This window comes from Neolamprologus multifasciatus, chromosome 23 (genome assembly GCF_963576455.1).
Source record: "Neolamprologus multifasciatus chromosome 23, fNeoMul1.2, whole genome shotgun sequence".
NCBI lineage: Eukaryota > Metazoa > Chordata > Actinopteri > Cichliformes > Cichlidae > Neolamprologus > Neolamprologus multifasciatus.
The window spans coordinates 12,983,243-13,004,742 of record NC_140460.1 but is presented as its reverse complement, the minus strand read 5'-3'; the positions used below and the strand labels follow the sequence as shown (position 1 = coordinate 13,004,742).

At 40.6% G+C, this 21,500-nt stretch overlaps 1 protein-coding gene across 2 annotated transcripts in view; it reads left to right on the top strand.

Moving 5' to 3' along the window:
- The window catches only part of gabrg3 (gamma-aminobutyric acid type A receptor subunit gamma3), an 89,511-nt gene that overhangs the window by 47,492 nt on the left and 20,519 nt on the right, over positions 1-21,500 (top strand). For both annotated transcript variants that reach the window (XM_085150239.1, XM_085150238.1), the window contains exons 4-5: positions 9,787-10,007; positions 18,131-18,213. In XM_085150239.1, the coding sequence (XP_085006365.1) occupies positions 9,787-10,007; positions 18,131-18,213 (304 nt within the window). The remainder of the gene's footprint in view (positions 1-9,786; positions 10,008-18,130; positions 18,214-21,500) is intronic.

Here is a 21,500-nt window from a genome sequence, read left to right as displayed (position 1 = left end):
TGGCAGAGACAGAACAGGACCAGCAGGCGTGGGGACCTCTGGCAGGGACAGAACAGGACCAGCAGGCGCGGGGACCTCTGGCAGGGACAGAACAGGACCAGCAGGCGTGGGGGCCTCTGGCAGTGACAGAACAGGACCAGCAGGCACACGGGCCTCTGGCAGTGACAGAACAGGACCAGCAGGCACACGGGCCTCTGGCAGAGACACCGGTAACTGAAACTGCGCAGGGCACTGGCTTTGCCCAGGCAGTGCTGGCATGGTGCAGTTCTTAGCCGGCGTCTTGGCCTCCAGGGGTCCAGAGTCGGCTGAAGGCAGAAACTCAGCCTCTGGGGAGGCCCTGGGGCGAATAACAGTCTCTAAATTAGCCAGTTTCTGAGAAACTAGAGTGGTTTTAATGGGTTTGTCTCTCCGCTTAAAATGGGTGCTAGGAACGGGATTCAAAATGGGTGGCACAGACACAGCCTCCAGTATGGAGGGAGCGGGTGACCGGGCTAATGGAATAGATGCAGGGGGGGCTAATGAAATGGCTAAAGGCTGATGTACTGGTTGAGGTGAGACTGGAATTGATGGTGGAATGGATGAAACCCAGTCAGTTACTGTTATGGATGTTTTGAAAATGCCAACTTGTGAGAGGTCAGTTACCACGAAGGTAGGTAAGCGCCGTGTACTGTCTCTACTCTCCCCATGAACAGCCCCAGAAAACAGTCCCAGAAGCACCAGCGTCCTTAAAACTCACCACAACTGGTCGCACAGGAGTCCCTGAATCCAGCTGTGGGGTGAAGCGCCGGCGGCGCGAATGTTTCCTCCCCACCGCTGACGGCTCCGACAGGCAGGGAAAAACCTCTGGGGGGGTCGGGCCGTGAAACCTCCGGTGGGTGAATCTGAGACGGCTGCTTTGTGGCGGTCATAGTCCGTTGTTGCTGGGCGGAATCTTCCCGAGCTTGCACCGCTTCCCGGGCTTTATGCAGCTCAGCGATTAAGTCTGTAAATCCCCGGACCTGGTGGAGATAGGGATTTCCGGCCAGGATAGCCTCAATGGCATTTATCCCCACAACCTTCGCTCGTGCATTGGAGGTGTGGGTTACCCAGTCCACCAGGCGTAGGGCGCGTGTGAGGTCACTCTCCCCGGGCAAGTCCGCTGGATCCATCTTGTGGTCGCATCGTACTGTCACGGCTGGGGGCAGTCGTGTGGTGTATTGAAAAAAGGATCCAAAATGCAGGTACCGGCTGGGGTGCGAGTGAGTGTTTATTTACAGCGGTGAGAAGGTGACAAAACAAGAAGAGCAGAGCAGGGAGTAAACAAACCTAAACTGGGAAAACTAACGAACAAAACTTAAACCAGACACTCACGGGAGGAGGAGCAGAGCAAAATGCACAAAGAGAGATGGCAGAGAGACGCAGAATGAGTACCGGGTAACATAGAATGATGCAGACTGACATGGAATTAATCAGACAACACGACAGAGAGCACAGGAAAACACAGGGCTTAAATACATGGGGAGTAATCAGGGAATGGGCCACAGGAGGGAGACACAGCTGGGAGCAATTAGGCTAACGAGACAGGGGAGAGGTAAAACTGAACACACTGACATGAGACATGAACTTTCAGAATAAAACAGGAAACTAACAGACACAGAGAACAGACCGGACACTGAACTTGACAGGCAGACTCATGAGCAGACACAATAACACCATGGACAGACAGAGAGAACACAGGCAGGCATGAAACAAAAACACTAACACATAGCAAACCTAAACAAAAGACAAAACAGAATAACCGAGAACAAAGAATAATATAAAGAAACACAAAACACCGAGTCCTCAGACTCAGGACCATGACAGCATTGCTGTTTTATTTACATTGTTACATTGTTTTATATTTCCATTTCTTGTGTTGTAAAGCACTTTGTGATTTTTATCTGTGAAAAGCGCTATATAAATAAATTTTACTTACTTTACTTACATTTTTATTTACAATTTACAGTGTCCCACGGTTTTGGAATTAAGTTGTAAACACAAACTATAATATATCAAACAACTCGTGTGTGCGTGTTTTACTGCAGAGCTTATAGATGCATAATTCCATGCAGGGGTCAAAGAGGCAATTTTAATGTTTTATATTTCAAGTATTCCTGTGCATAGGCAGAATGTGGTGATTAGGTGTATCCCACCCATTCGAGGCGACACAGTGCGGAACAAGGTTATTCTATAAATTGCTTTGCATCTAAAAAGTCATTAACAAAAATGTATTTACATAAGAAGACAGGAAGGTTAGTGGAAGATGGCCCTAAACAGCTGAACCACTGCAGGCGGTTCAGAGTAGAGGTGTCATCCTGCCTCACATTTCAGCTGTACATTCATTCCTGAGCCATTATTCAGCCCGGTGGCTGTCTCATTTGCATTCTGGCCACTTTAAACAACGGGTAAACTGTGGCAGAATAATTCCTCGACATTAAGCCATGTGCATGTTTTCAATAATGAGTAATATTCCCATTTGTCCACATGATTTAAAAGCTGATGAGGAATTATTCCATTATGAGAGTAAATGTGGTCAGCGTGACCTAACTTAACTTCTGTCAGACAGGACAGAATGAGAAATGATGGGATAATATTTAACTTTCTCCACAGTGTATTTAAAAAAGTAAATTTACACTGGTGCTTCATATGAACCTACACTTATTTTGTCAAGCATTTTCCATGTCTACATGTCAAAACTGCAAATGAACAGAATACCCTTATCTTCAATTACCAAAAACCTCTATAAAAACCTCAAGCTTGTAGCTTGCACTTTTTACATTTAGAATATAGTAACTTTTAAACACAATTAATCACATTTTTGGAGAACAACAAAAGGACTTTTGTGAAAAATTAGAAGTAGTTTTTGATGTTTGTCAGTGTTTCTAAGAGAGAACAATTTTCAAAAGCCAAACAACACAAAAGCTTAAGAGTTAGGTACTCACCATCATCTGTGATAACTCTTATACACTGAATGAAAAAAACCAAAACATTGCATAATGTTATGGTCCATCTAGGAGTGGCCAGACCATAACATAAGTGTGATCCATCCCCGTATGACCCCAAGCAGCACATCACACAACGAGTACAATTTTGATGGTGACTTATTTAGAGTGAGGGAATTTTAACAATGCAAAAGGAACGGACTATAGCTTTGGGGTGGACCTAACGCCAAAACAACAAACAAAAGGGAGCCTATCTAAAGGATGTACCAAACTTATCTATGAAAAGAATCAAACCAAATGACAATGACTCATCTCCCCAACTAACAAAAACATGAGAAAAAGGTAATCAAATAAAAAGGCAGTCCACCCCTACATGCTCCTGTATGATGAAACAGCGTTCGGTTAAGGTGAGCTGAGGATGAATGACTGGCAGTCCATGGCAGTGTCATCATATACGTTGTCTCCAGGTAGTTAGCCAATCCGTACGTTCCGCCCCCTGGATGCACCAATCATGGAGAGGCACCTGCACACTCAAATTTGCATATCTGACAACATTACGACAGCAGTCGTTGGTCAAGTTACTTGAAAAAAGTAATCAGTAACTAATTACTGATTGCTTCCCCAAAAAAGTAATCCTGTCACTTTACTGATTACTTATTTTCAAAAGTAATTAATTACTTAGTTACTTAGTTACTTTTTAAAAACACAATTTACAACCTGAATAGGTGATAAAGCGATAGATCTTTCAGCCCAATTCTACTTTTTCTGCATGATCCATCATACAAAAAGTAATCAAATGGAAAAGTCTCCTTTTTTAAAAAACTTGTTTTATCAGTTTTAATCTTTTAACTTTATGCATCAAGCAAAAATTAAATTATATGCACCATCCTCTGACTTGAAGAAATTAGTTTAACATTTAAACCTATTTTCTGCACATTCCAGCACATAAAATAAAATATTTTTTGTGTTTACACTCAGTCTTTCAAATAGATGCAAGTAAAACACAGCAGAAAATAAATAAAATCAAAGACTAGCGGTCCTGTTGCTCTATTTTCACCTGTAAAGCAGGAGTGGGGTAGGCAGAGGTTTACCCTGGTGCAGGTATGCCGCAGCGGTCAGTGGAAGAATCGGCGAGTTTCTCGGTGCTTGTTTAGGGTTTTTTTTTTTCGCTGTAAAATAAGTTTTCTTCCCACGCACAACGGGCACTAATGTTTTTGTCACTTTTTATGGAATCAAACTCAAAAAAAAGTCAGTACTTCCACGCTTTAAACGCTGCACGCTCATACTCTCTCCCGCACTCGATATATTATCCATTGTTGATCTGCACACATCTGTTGTCACAAACGTCGCACTCGCTTACATCATTGTCATGAGACATTCTCGCAAAAAAATATCACGGCTTTAGTAACGCAGCGTTCCTACGGGAAAGTAACGGTAATCTCATTACCGTTTTTGCAATAGTAATCCCTTACTTTACTCGTTACTTGAAAAAAGTAATCAGATTACAGCCCATCTCTGGTCGTAACAATAATGAGAAGGCTCAAAGATTGCTGTTGTAACTGCCATACGACTAAATGCAGTGTCATTTCATGTGTGTGCTGCAGTGGCAGCTAACCACACTTCATAAAAATCTTTAAAAAAAAAAAACCTTAAACAGAATAGATTGAATTAACACATGCGATACTAAATATATGCAATACAAAATCTGAGTTTGAGTTGTGGCAGCAGAAGTTTGGTTTGTGTGGTGTCCAGTGTTGGGTAAGTTACTTTAAAATAGTAACTTAGTTACATTACTAGTTACTTCTATCAAAAGTAACTCAGTTACTTCAAGTTACTCGTTACTTTCAAAGTAACTAGTTACTAGGGAAAGCAACTTTGGTTTTACTCAGAATTCTCTTGTTAATGTGTTGCTTCCACAACTTTGCCAGTCTTCTAGCTTGCTTACTTGCCACAAGTGCATTGTGCCACCTACCAATAGAAAGGAAAAGATAATGTGCATATTTCCACGAGAGAAATCCCACGCCTGGACCGTCATTGACTGCTGCCATGATTCTAGCCTACGTCACAGCGTCATGTGCGCCTTTCACATCCAACACAAAAACTGCAGTCGTGGTGCTTTGATTGTACTCAGAACTCGGAAATTCTGCCTTCTGAATAGGAAGATATAGGTAACACCAGACTGCAGATGAGCTGCATACAGGGCTGGACTGGGACAAAAAATCGGCCCGGGCATTTTGACTAGAGACCGGCCCGCCATTATAGGAAAACTCATAAAGCCTTTGAATGAAAACAAACGCTGTTGTGACAGTGATGTACACTGTTTTGATGGTATATATGCATCAAAATCCTTTGTTGAAATATTCAGATAATTATTTTTTAAAAGCTAGACATTTTAAATGAGAATAAGAAAGAAAATTATTTCTTTGTGCCCACCTCTCCCTGTTAATGCCCTACTTGGCCCCCCTGGCAAAACTTTGCTAGATCCGCACCTGCACAGTTACCAGCTGTCAGCTACCTAAAAAAGGATCCTGGGGTTATTTGTCTCTCAGAAACAGTTCATAACTTCCCTTCAACTCATTCATGTCACCTAAAAGGTAAACCTGTTTCTCCATCACCTGTTCAGCTCTGATGATTCAGTAAGGACATCTCCTGGTTTCATCTTCATGTTTCCCTCTCACCAGATAAACAAACCGATATCATGACCAGCAGCTTTTTTGCAGCTGTGGCTCCAGCAAACATCAGCTGATACTAGAAATTAATATTAAATAAATTCTAACAACAGCTGATCAAGCTTAAACGTGCTGCTGTTGTTTAAGGCGACATCGGCTGGTTTCCTCTTTCTGGCGCAAAGTGGGCGATAAACAAACAAGAGAGCCGATCAGCTGATCATTGATCAGTTTTCATGATTGAAGTAGAAACGGGAGGGGGAGAATGAAAGAAGAAGAGGCAGCTGTGCAGCAAAGACACAGAATAACTCCAGCTTTGTGTCTTTTTCATTGTAGCTGAAGTCCGGGACAAACTGTTCCTTTTCACCTCAATAAGAAACGCGTAATATTTTCTCTGAATACCAGACGGGACGGTTGGCAACTCTAATAACTTATGAACAAAATAAAGTTCAACATGATTAACTTCATAGCACCCACCCAGCTGTATAGAAACTCCGTCATGCTAGCTAGTACGCAGTACGGAAAAAGTCAGAATAACGAAAATAAACTCCACCTAAACTTGGTTTATATCTGACCCAGATAGACTGCGGGTCATAACTTCTTACCTGAAGTTCAGTTCACACTTGGACCGGCGACTGCCTCGGGTCTCTTTTCCTTCTGCATTAACCTTTTGCTAATGTTACAGAATCTGTGGAAGCTCCGCGATAGCCACCACACGAAGTAACGAGTAACGATCCTATCTAAATCCCAGTAACGACTAACGCGTTCCTGATTTTGGCATAATAACTAGTTACCGTGCTCGTTACCACAATAATAACGTAGTTACTGTAACGCGTTACTTAATAACGCGTTAGTCCCAACACTGGTGGTGTCTCCTCCAGTTGTTACGAGCGACCAAGCATTTAACATGGAAGGAAGTAGGTGAGCTGCATTGCTGCAGTGCTGGCTGATTCACAGTTTTGACTGTTTTTTGTGAAGTGGTGTACTTTAATGGATGATAGTGCAGCACCTGCAACAAGCTAAGACAGCTTCCACTATTCCACAGTTTTCTCTGGAACTTGAATGCCACAAGCTGTTGGGACAGTTCACAATTGGTCAAAGTTTGTCCAATTTGAAGTCGGCCGTCACAAAAGAACTACATGCTTCCCCCCTCCCCAAAAACTGAAATTTAATGGTTTACTCACACACAGTGAGGGGAGTGGGGGTCTTTCCACAGGTGCTCGGGCCTGGTTGCAGAGATTTGGTCCCATTTAGCCACAGAAGCAATAACGAGGTCCAACTCTTCCAGTTTATTGATAACACCTGGCTCACAGGTGACATTGCAGTTAATCATAATAGTGTTAAATGGGATGAAGGTCACACCAAATTGGGAAAATCATTATTTTCACGCCTCTGTCTTTTTGTAGAGAGACATTGCCATATCGAAATGAGGTGTGCCATTTCCCAAACGGCCAACACAAAGCTGGAGACGCTGTTGTCACGTGCTGCGGTATTCTTTTTTTCTTACTGGACAGCAAATCAAAACCTTGTTGGTTAAAGTGAAAGATGAACATCTTTTATTCTGTACTTTATATTGAATGAAACGATTATGTGGAGTCTATTTGTAACGCACATCAGCACCTTTAAATTTAACATGAGTATGTACAGTATCTCTACATCAGCAGCCTTAATATAGCTGCTCCTCTGAGGCATTTGAGGTGAAAGACCCATTTTCTTCACAGCAACACCTGCTGTAATGACTGGAAGCAGCTGCGAGCAGCAGGGAGGGGAAGTGTGATCGATACTCCTTCAGAATAGTTAAAATTACCTCTAATGTGAAATTATACAAGACACTCAAAGCTAGAAATGCTGTTGTGTAAGGGTTACGTCTCTCCCTCCACCTGCAGCTGACTGTTTCCAGATGTGATTCAGCTCATATTAAGTTTCATTGTTTGATCTGCAGCTCTTTTCTTTCACTGGTCATTAAGTGCTGGATATTATTTACATTTTTTTCCCCTGAGCACCACACAATTAAAGGTCATGAGTACCCAGTGGTTCTCTTGATTATGGACTTCCTTCTAATTGGTGAGCTATTCAAACTGGTGCAGAGACTGGGTAAAAGGTCAAATGCATCTCCGGCGGTGGCAGCAGAATAAAAAGATGTAGGTTGCTGGAGGAAGGCAGGCTATCATTAATTTCATTATGCTTCACTTCGTCTGTATTGTTACCAAAGGACCGTAAGAACTCAGCTGTTGCTGTGGAGAATTTTAGCTTGGCATACCGCAGATCGCACTAGCACGACTCATCATTGCTCATCTACATGATTTATATGTTTTCTTGTCACAACACGGATAGTTACTGTATCTTCTGAATAACAGTCAATTGTTAACAGTCATCCTATGTGCAATTAATGTAATAGTGATGTGGTTCTTTAATCACGTTGTGTCTTAAATAACTTTTTGTTTTAGTTTTATTTTCTTAGGTTTTAAAAATGAAAGTACTGAGTGAATGTCTAAGCATCATCTGCAGACCAAGAAAACCTCCACAACTCCATGAGCGCTGCTACCATAGAGTGCAGGATTTCAGCGTACCGATTGAAGTCGTGCTTGCTTATAAGAGCAACACCAGGCCGAACTGTACATTGAGAACATATATTTACTCATGAGAAATTCAGGAAGAGGCTTTTCACTGCCACTTTACACCTTCAGGTGCTAAAACCACCACAAATACCAGGAAGTGCCATAACAGTATATTTGTTTGGTTTTAAACCATGAAAAAAAGACTTTATATCAACAGCATCATCGGCTCTTCGGTGGTATGCTACTGGATTCATTTTCACATTTTCCTCCCTGCTTAAATGGGAGACTGTAACTTACATATAAGCTTTTTGATAATAACTCTTGGCAGAGTTAGTAAGTAGTTTTAATATTAGGAGAGAATTTAAAAACCTATGTGAGATAAGATTCAGATAATGTATTTGAGAGTTAGATAAGAAGTAGAGTGAGACAAGACTAAAAATATAAATAAGTGAGAGAATGTCAGAGGCTCAGTTTTCACTTTACCATGAAAATTCGAAAATAATTTGACTAAGAAATAATGGCTACAAAATGATCGTGGTATCAAATGTAAGTAAAAGGAGACCTGTGATTTGCTCCAACCTGTACTGAGCAGCCACCTATTGCACTTGGTGATATGGAGCCTTGACAATTTACCCAGAATGCACTTTTTCTTTTCTCCAGTGAAATATTAGAAAACACTCAGTTTCAAATGTATTTTTCATGCCTAAAACGTTTTTCATGTGGATATCACCTTATGAAACTCTCAGGGTTAAAAAATGCAGAACAATGTGTGAATGTGAGTTTGAATGTGTTAGCCCTGACATAGATTGGGAACCTGTCCAGAGTCTACTCCACCTTTTGCCCAATGGCAGCTGGAATACGCTCCAGCCACCCTGCGATCCTGAATTGGATGGATGGACAGATGGTCATGGACGGGGTTTTTGTAGTTTAAAATGAATGCTATTCAATTGTTCTTCTTTTAAAGACTTCACAGAGTCAGCTAAATGGAGCTGAAGTGGTAAATTGTTCTTGAGTCTTGATGCTGCAGACTGGAGAGCTCTGTCCATCCTACTCTTCAGGCTTGAATGAAGGACAACTAAAAGATTTTGAGTATTTTAATGAATACAGTGAGCAGCAGTGTGTTTAACAATATGATTTATTTATTTTTTTTACATTTCACAGGTCTGCTCGTTAACACAGGCATGCCATCGGTCTGTCCATCAGCTGTCTCATTCTCATTTACATATTTCACATTAATTGTAGTAAATTATCATTTTATTCAAAAAAATACAAATTGATAAAAAAATAATGTAGCATTTGAAAGGTCAGACCAATGATGGAATAAGCATCACTGGTCACATATGGCCAAGTGAATACGTAAAATGATAGACGCTCCCCCTGGTGAAAATGACACATGATTGATGGTATAGACTCATGTGTTTCTGACACACACAATACTCCTATAAAGAGTCATTCACAAACAGAAAATCAATAATCCTGGTGGTGACATCGCACCTGTTTTCTCCCCATAGCCACAGAACAGCATTAATATTTCATTTTTTAATAGTTTGGATTATAATATGGCAAAAAAAAATGATGCGTTGTTTGGTTTTGTTTTTCTAGGAATATCAAATTGACATCATCTTTGCCCAGACGTGGACGGACAGTCGCCTCAGATACAACAGCACAATGAAAATACTGACTCTGAACAGCAACATGGTTGGACTTATTTGGCTACCTGACACCATCTTCAGAAACTCCAAGACTGCAGATTCCCACTGGATTACAATGCCTAACCAGCTGCTCAGGATATGGAACGATGGGAAGATACTTTATACCTTAAGGTAAAGACAGAACTCAACACAGACATCTGTTCATGTTTTACTGAAATATAACACAGTCAGAAGATATGCAGAATTGTCCCTCAGCGTACCCGGACAAATATGGAGACACCGTCAGAGAGTGTAAGGAACCCTTTAGTCCTGCGAATTGACCTGACCCCCAAAGTCCAGTTCAGCGTCCGGAGAAAGCGTACCATGCCCTAAAAATCTAGTGCGATCACTAACCACAAACGCTTCTTCACTTGCAACTGCCTCTGTGAAAATCATGCCCCAGTTATATGCATACAAAGATGAACCTCCCTGTACTTAATCCATACATTCTTCAGTTAATTTTTGTAGCCGCTTATTAAACTTGGGGGTGGAGCATATCCCAGCTGTCCAGATGGGGTACATCCTAGACAGGTTGCCACTTTGCTACAGTGTGTCTACATAAATAGCTCTGGAGGGTAGAAAAGGTCGTCTAATAATCAAAAGGTTAGTGGTTTGATGCTCCAATCCAATGCCAAAGTATCCTTGGACACGATAGTGTACCCCAAGTTGCTTTCTGTTATGTGAGTGTTAGCTAGAAAGCACTTTGGTGTAGAAACAAGTGCTTCAATGAATGTGTGTGAATGGGTGACTGAGGCATGTTCTGTTCACCACTTTGAGTACTGAAGCAGAGTAGAAAAGGACTGTATAAAGCTCAGTCCATTTAGCCCATGCAGGCACAGGGAGAACATGCAAACTCCACACCCAGCCAATTATTAGGCTGCTGCGAGGGGATGGTACCAACCACCACCAGAAGAAATGCTTTTGAAGTTTTGAACTGAAAACTTTGAAAGGTATTTAGACCGTTTCTGCTGGACTTTGTAGAGCAGTTGAAGCATTGAGTCAAAGTGTTCAGGTGCATTTTAAGTCTGGGCTCTTTGCTGGGCCTCTCCAGGACAAAGATTCTCATTCTTTTGTGTTCTTTTGCCTCTATGCTTCTCAGCATGGCTTAATTGTATATGCATAAACTTGTATATCCATTAAGTATGCATGAGGTGCCATAAATAGCATATGGCATACACACATTCTTACGTCTGTCCCCATATTTGCTCATTTCTTAGTTCTGTTTGTTTTAATACTCGACACATAATCATAATTTGACAATATAGTATTATGTACACAAATAGTTAAAGTATAACATAGTGAACATAGTGCAACAATAGATTTATTTGTGCTTATAAATAAAATTTGAAATGTATGTTGTTTCATTCGGGCCCCATTTAAGCTTCTAATACATGTGCTCTCTATAAAGGTCTTTGTGTTCTCACTGTCCTCATTTATCCTGTAATTTGAGCCAGTTTCAGTGTTTTTAGGTGGGACTGATGTGCCACCAAATATCACTTCCCTCACTGACTATGTGCACGTTAGCATATGCTACTTCCGGTGCGGAAACTCCTGTGGGGAGCTTTGTTTCCGGTGTCCTATTCGCGCCCTGTTTACGGTCCAAAACAAGTTAAGCAAATAAATAAATAAAGCGGCGATTTACATTTCTATAGATGTCTCGGGCATTTACCCAATATATCTGTAAATGATGTTCATCGACTTGTCGATATTTTTCCCCCACGCTTCAGGGGAAAAGAGAAAATGGATTCAAATGTTATATTTCTCAGCTGTCCCTCGTTTATGCGGGTGTTATGTTCTAAAAATAACCAGCAATAGGTGAAATCAAGTAGCCAATTTAATTTTTTGACGGTGCAAAACGTTTCGTGTACATCGTGGACATACAGCACTGCACTTCAGAGTCACACTGCTAGCGATAGATGGAGCGATTCTGTACTGTACAGGAGAGACGGAGGAGATCGTCTGCAGCGATCAGGACGCAGGACGTAAAAAAGCATGCAAACTTGCACTAAAAAATCTGCGAAACAGCGAGGTGAAAGGTGAACCGCGTTATAGCGAGGGACCGCTGTAATTTTGAGGGTAAGTCACAACATACCCTTCGTAAATACTAATGTATAGAAACCGTTACCAGCAGTCATTAATTTTTTGTGTGGCTTTTTTTCACGGTTTGTTAACATGCTGTGTAGATGTGTACTTGACTAGCTGATATCGACATAACGGGGAAAACATCTGGTTTGACTATTGTTAACCTGTAGTTTGAATGCTGAACATTTGCCTGTTTAAATCATAAGACCAGTCACTATACAGAGATGTGCTTCTGAATGTGGACGATGTGTCTTCTGCATGGGGTGATGCAGTTCTGCTTGTGTTTAATGATGTAAACAACTGATCGATCTAAACTCTTTAAACGTCAAAATTGATCATTAGATTTTTATGACACAACAGTGGTGAGTGTTCCCACCTTCTCCTCTTTGTAACTTAACGCGATCGTTCCGTTTTCGAGTTTTGGACATCAATTTTGGAGTATATCTTCGCAGTAGCAATTGACCGCAAAGTAAAGCTACCGGAAATGTACAACCCCACATCCGGTCTCAAACCAGGAAGTTAGCATTTTCTCGTGCACAGGGTCAATTACAGGAAGAAATGCTGCAGTGTGGGCTTTATTCTTTCAGTTGTTAAGATAATGTTACTGTTCTTACTGCTAATTTTGCTCGAGTTAGCAGGAAGAGGCGTTAAGTGATCGGATGTTTTGTCTTCAGTATGTGATGGCATTTTATTTTATTGCACAGCATGTAACAGCAATGCAAAACAAATGTCCTCTGTCTGCTTTTAACTCCTTGCAAGAACATAAAATTTTCCCCAGTCCAGAAAATTGCCTGCATAAAACCTGCAAATTAATCCTCTGCGTAAACGTGGCATTTCTGTTTGTACAAAGTAAAATAACTAAAATAACCCTGTGACATCATTCCTTCTAAGTGATCATCAATAATAAGTACCATAAATGTACCATAAATTGGGTACATATGTTGCACACTTGGATTAAAATGAATTGAAACCAGTGAGTTCGCCTTTACTGTATCTGCAAATATATACATTGACATAGCACAACGTTACACACTTTTGCAATCTCACACAACTCTTATAGGCGCACTGCCTTATGGTTAGTCTTTAAACTCAAATCACTAATATTTCTTACAGTGTAACAATGAAATAAACATAAACAAAATAGTGTGATCCACCAGTCTATATCTGCTGTTACAGCCCGGTACAGGTATAAATCCACAAAAGCGCCACGAGGTTTCCGCACAAACTAATGAATTAGATCTAGCTGCTAATTGTTAGCGTCACGGCTAATTCACATCGCTACCAATAACTTATATACTAATGACACATAGTGGGGATTAACGGCCAACTTTCCCACATTCTCTGCAACCCCATGGACTCATCTGTAGATACATTTTAAGTTATTTATATCTGCTTACCTGCAAATATATGTATGGACATAGCACAACGTTACACACTTTTGCAGTCTCACACAACTCGTGTTGTAAGGCCACTACCCATAAGACGCACTGCCTTATGGGTAGTGGCTGGGCTTATTTACTCCCGCTAGAGCTGCTCATTTTAGGGGATACTCCCTCTTGTGGTGTAATGGAGGAATAGCTACCCTTCCTGCACTATGTCATTTTTGGAGACTGGGGCACACATTATTTTACCACAATCAAAGAAAATATATATTTGAACAATCAGACCATTTAACTAACTATAATATTGTAACTAAAGATTATGGGGGGTGTCCTGTTTTGTCCACAATATCTTTCTTGTCCTTACACATAAATAACATACATTTATGCATGTGTTAATATGCTATGGTACATTTTTGTAATTACTTTTCTGGATCTTGATGTTTTCTGTGCCGTGTCGCCTTTGAGCCAGCAACATCCATTCATTTCATCTTGTAAGGAAATTTAGCGTCCTTATTTAACAATAAAATGAAGGCAGCACCATTTGGGATGGAAACATTCTCCAAACAGAGCAGTGCAAGAGCAATTAGCCTCTATCTTCAACAATTGTAAGTGCAAATTGGCTGCTTGAGATACAAGACCAATTTACAGAGGCATCTACCCTCGTGCCCTCGAGCACTCTTTGTAATTGCAGCACTTCACATTTATAATAAAATGCTCCTTCGCTAATAAGCATCTCTCGACTGTCCTCAGTCTTTTTGTAGCTGCCCTTATGTTTGACATCTTCACATTTTTTAATTGACATTTTCTGTTGAGGCAACTGTATTGCAAAGTATTCCACACGTAGTGTCTTTAAAGGCTATCAGACTTTTTTTTTATTCACACAGAGTAGTAAATCCAACAAAGAAGTAGCCGCATTTCGATGTCCAAGTCAAGCCATAAACAAAGATTGGTCCTCATGAAGCTCTATTGACTATTCAGAAGCGTGCAAACTTTGAGGAGTAATATCCGCTGATGGCATGAGGGAAGGCTATGAAATGTCATTTGGTATTAATTGTGCACTGGCTTAGCTGGAGTAAACAGAGATGACATTTTGTGATATCCATGCCTCTCCCACGTGCATCGTATTGTCCCAGTTCCATGCCTTAATGAGGCTGAAAGATCACACCAGAGTCACTCTGCAAAGATCCTTCTCTCTGCTTTTCTTCGCTTTTTACCGTCTTTTTGTTAATGTGACACATGTAATCTACACGTACAGAGCATTCCTTTTATAAAGCCACTTTGGAATAATTAATATAATGCTTTAAGATTTTTTCTCCTTATTTTAATGGTTGATTAGTCACATGGTTTGATGTGTGAATAGAACCAATTCCATTATGTAAAAAGAGGTCAAGGCATCCTCATCACTTCCTGTAGCCTCTTTTTTTCAGTGAAATAAGAAATGTCATTTGCTCTTTTTGGTTTTGTCTTTTTTTTAAATTATTATTTTAATTATATCTCAGTACAGCTTTACACCTTTCTATTATTAATTATATTATTATTTTATGTCAAATACAATCACATAGACCTGGGGAGAGGGATACAGCAACCTAAATGACTGTCTTTTGAGTTTTATAAATCCATTGAAGGACAATAAAAGCTGTCACAAGTGCACAGTCAGCCAGAGAAAGCCATGAAAACTGTATAAAATTATGTACATTCACCTTGTGTCACTAAAAAAGATCTAAGCCATTGGTCCCCTCTTGCTGTGTCCTGTCATGTGTGGCAGTGGGACATTTAGAACATGGAACATGGAGTAGAGTTAGATGGACTATTCTCAGAGAGATATCTCAATCCTGAGCAGTTATTGTGCTACTGCCCATTAATCTGGAATGGGCAGTAACAATGAGCAGTACAATGAGAAAGATTATTCATAAATGAAGAGCATCCAAGGCAGTGGATGTCGCAGTAAATTCACTCCAAGGTCAGACCGTGAAATCCTCGGAAACTGGAGGAAAAATAAGTGCTACATCTCAGACTCTACAGGTTTCAGTTAACACGTTAAATGTTAACGTTCATAACAGTACAATTCGAAAAAGACTGAACAAGTATGGTTTGTTTGAAAGGAGGCAGGAGAAGTCTCTTTTGTCTTAAAAGAACGTGGCACCACAGCACGGTGGTGGAGGGCTGATGATAGAGGCTTGGTTTTATAATTTACATTTTAAAATTTGCCTCCACTAATACACAGTGACTGGTGAAAGGAATATAATGTTTCGTCTATTGTATCGGCTGTCTGCCCTGAAACAGTGACCTTTGCCCCAAAGGTGACCAGACAAAATGATAGATTAACGCAGACGTTCCCAAAGTGTGGGGCCCGCCCCCTAGGGGGGGCGCAGAGCCATTGCAGGGGGGGCGCGGCATGAAAAGGGGAAAAAAAAAAAAACAACAACACTTGGACACTGCTAGCACGGGCGCCCACACAAACGCAAAGCAGGAGATGAAGCATCGCTGAATATGTTTCCAAACCAACTTCTAAGCCAAAGACTAGAAAATATGGTGAAGCATATCTTCCCTTTGGCTTCACCTGCACAAGTGCCGAGGTAGGTCTCCCCTGCAGAATTGGTTTTCCCTTTGTTGGGAGCAGCACTGGGCTGTTTAAATCACGGACAAACAGTATCCCACATTCTTGATTTGTAGTTCACAAACATTTGTTGTAATGACTAACTACTCCTGACATTTTGGAGATGTTAGCTCTTTATACAGTAAAGTTACAGCGGGATACAAATAATATCAGGCTGATCCTGCCACAATTTGTTCCTCCGGTTCAAATCACGGACAAACAGCATCCAACAGTTGTTTATGTTTTTGAAACCATTTTGCATAGGGATTATTTTGAAAAATGTATTGATAGCAATGTTGAATATTATTACACAGGGAAAAAAAACAACTACATGTAAAATAATTACACCGTGACGCCTCTGCCTTTCTAAATGGAGCGACAGTAACTGCGTGTATATGTAAGCCTGTAAAACCTGCAGATAGTCAGATTAACAGTATTTTGTCTCTATCTGCCATTCTGCAATTCATCTCATGTAAACAATAACGTGGCGCGCAGCGTGACGTGAAAAAAGGCACATACCTTTGACGTTGAGTGAGGAACTCTGTATTCCTCGTCCACATGTAAACGCAAAAAAGGAGTTTTAAAAATCTCCGTTCTCGGTGATTCGAAACGCTGTTTACGTGTGGACGAAACAGCTGCGTTTTCAAAAATACCCGTGTAGGTGTGGATGTAGCGTAAAATACTTAGTAGTTTATTTTCTTACTACCTGTCATTTATTGCAGATTACTTGTATTTGCTTAATTGTTTACTAAATGTTTGAGGTGTGAAATAAACTGCAATGGAGCAAAATATGGGTGTGTGTGGTTGGAGGATGTGTTCGTGCGCGCGCGCGAGGGGGGGCGCGAACATTTTTCTTGTAAAACAAGGGGGGCCCAGCAAAAAAAGTTTGGGAACCACTGGATTAACGAGTCCAGAGTGGCATCTTCAGATGTTATTCAGTCTCAGTTACAATCACAGAATTTTCAAGTTTTTCATTGTAAAGTAACTTAAAGAATTAATGACTGAAATACGTCAGCGAGTTCAACAGCCAAACAGAGTTAGAGCTTCGCTTCCAGGATCTGAAACACATAAGTGAGATGTGGGCTAACCTGCTGACCGAAAATAAGAAACATTTGACCGCTGTGCGGGCCAACAAGAGTTTATCCGCCAAGTACAAAGTCTTGCTAGGAGATTGAATACTTATTTCCCTCAATGGCATGCAAATTAATATGCAACTTTTATAATATTTGTTTTTGTTTGATTTTAGTTTTTTGTTTGTCTCTCAAACTAGAAGAGTCTGTTTGTTGCTTTTTAAGTGAGTAAACTTAGAGATTCAGCCCTGGATCAAATAATAATTTTGCCTATTCTAAATTTCAAATTTATATTAATCGGCTTAATCTGAAGGCAGCAATGTGCAGGCAAAAGAGCAAATAAAAAAAAATACCCCCAAAACAAACAGTGCAATCAAATTCCCAGAGGCACAGGCTGAAGCAAGAGTTTAAGGAATGGGCAACATTGACACAGAAGGAAAATCTGAAGATCTGTTTTAACAAAGCTGGAAAGCTTAACTGCAAAGAGTAACGAGGCATTCAGCTTGTATAGCTGAACAAGGTGGGCCAGAAACCTCATAGGAAACTAAACCAAACTGGAAGTAAAATCCAATAAAATGTATAACATGAAGTGCTCTATATGCTTGAGGCCTAAAAAGGATTTGAGCATATTTTTGAGATTTTGTAAATTATTAAAAGAGTATGTGAAGAAACAAAATACTTTCTCTCTTCTTTCACTTTCTATCAAGTCAAAAAAAACCCTCAGTATTAACATTATGTTACACAGATGTTTTGTTTCATGGCCAATGTTTTCTTTGGGTAGAAATGACCATGGAAGGACATAAAGAAGCATTTTACAGGGGTTACAAAGGACAAGCTGAAACTGAAATGGAAGAGTAGCTTCTTTGCCGTCGCCTGTCCCCACATGTGCAGTAGCTTTGTGATTTAGACGTTTCTCACACTTGAAGCTGCATCACACTAGCTGATTATCATACTTGAATCCCCAATATGTAGCTGCGAGGACGCTTTTATAGCTAAATGATTGTTCCTCCTTTCACATTCCACCGATTCCATCGAGATCATACTTTGAAAACCTGAATGTGAATTTACACCATCTGGAGCAAAGCAGAAGAGGTTCATTACAAGAAAATCTTGTTCTCTTTGCAGGTTGACCATAAACGCAGAGTGCCAGCTGCAGCTGCACAACTTTCCAATGGATGAACATTCATGTCCGCTCATCTTCTCCAGCTGTGAGTACACTGTGTTCAGTGCAGTGTTCATCTTCTCCTGTATCTTCCATGTTTATGAGAAGTACAGGATGTATTTTACTCCTCTGCATTTTCAAATTATGTGCATTGTTTCACCATGAGCAGAGCTATACGGGTCACACAAGATCCATATGATCCTGCTTTGTATACTGGGATATATTAACATGTGTTAATACATAAATTGAACAAACACGGAGAACAATTAAGACCAAAAAGGACCTAGGTATAACAAAGACTTTTACATGTCTGCATCCAGTGGCCTATTGCGTTAAATCTTCCTGTACATATCACCTTTCCAAAAAGCAGATGTTCTGTTCAGTTAGTAGTTTTGTTTTGGGGCATTTATTTCTTACAGTTAATGTAAAGGATGTAGTTTACTTCAAGGAAGAACCATAAAACCACCAAACGATTAGTTTGGTGGTTCGAACCTTGGCAGCTCCAGTCTATATGCCAAAGTATCGTTGGGTAAGAAACTGAATTCAATGATGTTTTCATTGAATTGTGAATATTAGATAAAAAGCACTTAGGTGTAGGAATAAGAGCTTGTGTGGATGGGTAAATGAGACAAGTTGTATAAAGTGCTTTGAGAGGCATTATATAAGAACCAGAATGTGGGAACATTCCTGACTCTACAAAGGCTTTAAAACTTTGGCAGAGCAGATGCGTTCGTCCACCTGGAAAAACTGTATTAACTGATTACTCTATGTGTGTGAAAGAGATTATGAAGACCCATGTCACATGTCCCAGAATTGTTGTGCAGTTGTCCAAACGGTTACCACAACTCTTTAATTTAATCAGGTATTTCTGAGAGGCAGCAGGTTTTATCCTCAGCTTTTCATTTCAGTGTGGTTATAAGTAGTCATGGCAACATTTGAGCAACATCTCTTTGAGTAAGCTCATACAGAAGTGCCTGGACATTTTAAAGAAAATAAGCATGCCATAAAGCAGGGGTCAGCAACCTTTAACACCCAAAGAGCCATTTGGACCTGGTTTCCACGCAAAAGAAAACATTGGGAGCCGCAAATACTTTTTGACATCTAAAATCAAGATAACACTGCATATATTGTTTTTTACCTTTATGCTTTGTGTGAACAACTAAGGTGTATTGCTTATGAAATCCATGAAGTGCTACAGAGAAAATTACATTTTATTTATGTAATTAACACATTTTGAACTCTTAAAGAAATATAACAAAAGGAAAGACACCCAGCTGAACTAAAATGATCCATGTAGCAAATAAAAACTGTTTTGAGCAGCCACCCTTATATCGCCTTTGGGCTTTTGGAGCCTTGACCTGGCTTTTAAAAAATAATTGGAAAAAAAAGCACTCTGCTGCTGAAAAAAGAAAAATAGATATTTGCAAAATTCTGCCTAAATATGTATTTTACCTGGTTGATGTGTGTGGCGAGGCGTGGTCTAGGAGGACGTACCTGAGCGGCACCCGCCATCACGTCTCGCCGCCTTAACGTCTGTGCTCTCTGTGCTGTTGTTGGTATGTGTCGAGCTGTGAGCTGAAAAGCTACAGCTGGCTGTATGCGTACAGCAACCATGCGTGAGAAGTGGTCAATAAAGATATGCTGAAAAGCATGTTCATCGGGTCTGCCGTGGTATGTTTACAATGGGACTTCTGCTCCTGAACCTCTGCGCACAGCGTCTGCAAATTGGGGCTGTACGAAGTCACTTTCATCTTTACGCAGGACTGTAAGCTGTCATCTGTGAGGCGTGAGCGGTGTTTGTTTTTAACATAGTTCATGGTTGAGAATAGCTGCTGTCATAATGTGGATCCGAAGATCCATAATTAGCCTACCTGGGGTTGAAAGTCTTGATAAATGCACGGCGTTTCGGCGGGTTAACCGGCTTCCACGAGTGTGACGCTTATTTTGAGCCATGAAAAAATTATTTTTTTCAATATTACAATGATCTTCCAATTTAGAACTACAAGTTAAAAAAGATCTAACATAAATAAAATACACTTCAGCTAAATACTTTTAATTTATTTTCCCCAAGCAACGCGGAGCCGCACTATACGGATTAAAAAGCCGCAGGTTGCCGACCCCTGCCATAAAGCATGGCGGGGCCAAAAATAACAGTTCATCCAAGATTCCATTTCAGGCTGGCTTAAAAGTGAGTAAGTCCCCATACACTCCCATGTTGAAAGGTCCAACAGTTTATGAACATAGCTGACCAGTGTTAGCTGATTATTTAGCATAATTTAGTCATTTCTGTCCTCAAAATACTAAAACCGATGCTTTGAAACTGGCAACCAGACGGGATGTCACAGCGGCTACATCCATATTTTATTACAGTCTGTGCTTGTTTGTTTTTTGGTGGCTTTTAAACATCTGTTACTTGTAGCAGATCACCCAGTACAGATGTTACAGTCTAGTTTTATACTTCCAGTCATTGGCCACTTGTTTTGTCCACAGGCCAAACTGAAGGATCTTTAAACATTACAGCTTTCACCAGACTAGCATGCCTCAGCTAACAATTACAGCTTCACAAGGATATCATCAGGTGGAACAACGATATGATGCTGTGGATGTTTACATCGCAGTTTCCGTCTTGATTTCAGGCTCGCTCCTCCATTACCATCCAGTAAACCTGGCTCACAGTGAATGTAGAAACGTGTCTAACTTGAAGCTTGAGGTGTCTGTGATGTGTTATTTGCAGTGGACCTTCAGTGGCCTCTCAAATTAGAGGATTGAATTGCTGTGATGAGACCTTGCGCCCTGTGTTGCCTATTAGGGTTTAAAATATTCTCGCTGATCAGCCTCGACTGTGGACCCATCCTGCTGTCATCCAATAAACCCACTTTCTTACCAACTGACATTACGCTGGTTTCCATGACGATGTGTCAGTTTTAAGATTAGATTAAGTCAGATTTGCTTATTTTAAAAGCCATCATGCCTCTGGAGGATTAGAATAATCAACACGGCACATGATTCAATGCAGTGCACACAGATGAAGAGAGCAGGATATAGATTCTGTTCAGCACATGAGAAGCAGAAAACATGCGAGGGGTTTCCTCTGATGTGAAGTTTAATCCTAATCTTAAATGTAAACTTCACAGATGTTTTACAGAATGTTTTATAGTCTTTCAACTCATCGTTCTGATTTTTGTTCAGACCCATCAGCAACCTTTTTTCCAAGCACTCAGGAGGCTGACTTCCTGCTCTTTATAGCCTGTGGAAACAGACAGCAGGCACACAGTGCTGAAGTAAATAGTGAGCACAGGGAAGGGCAGGTGTAATACCTGTTCCAGGTGGCTG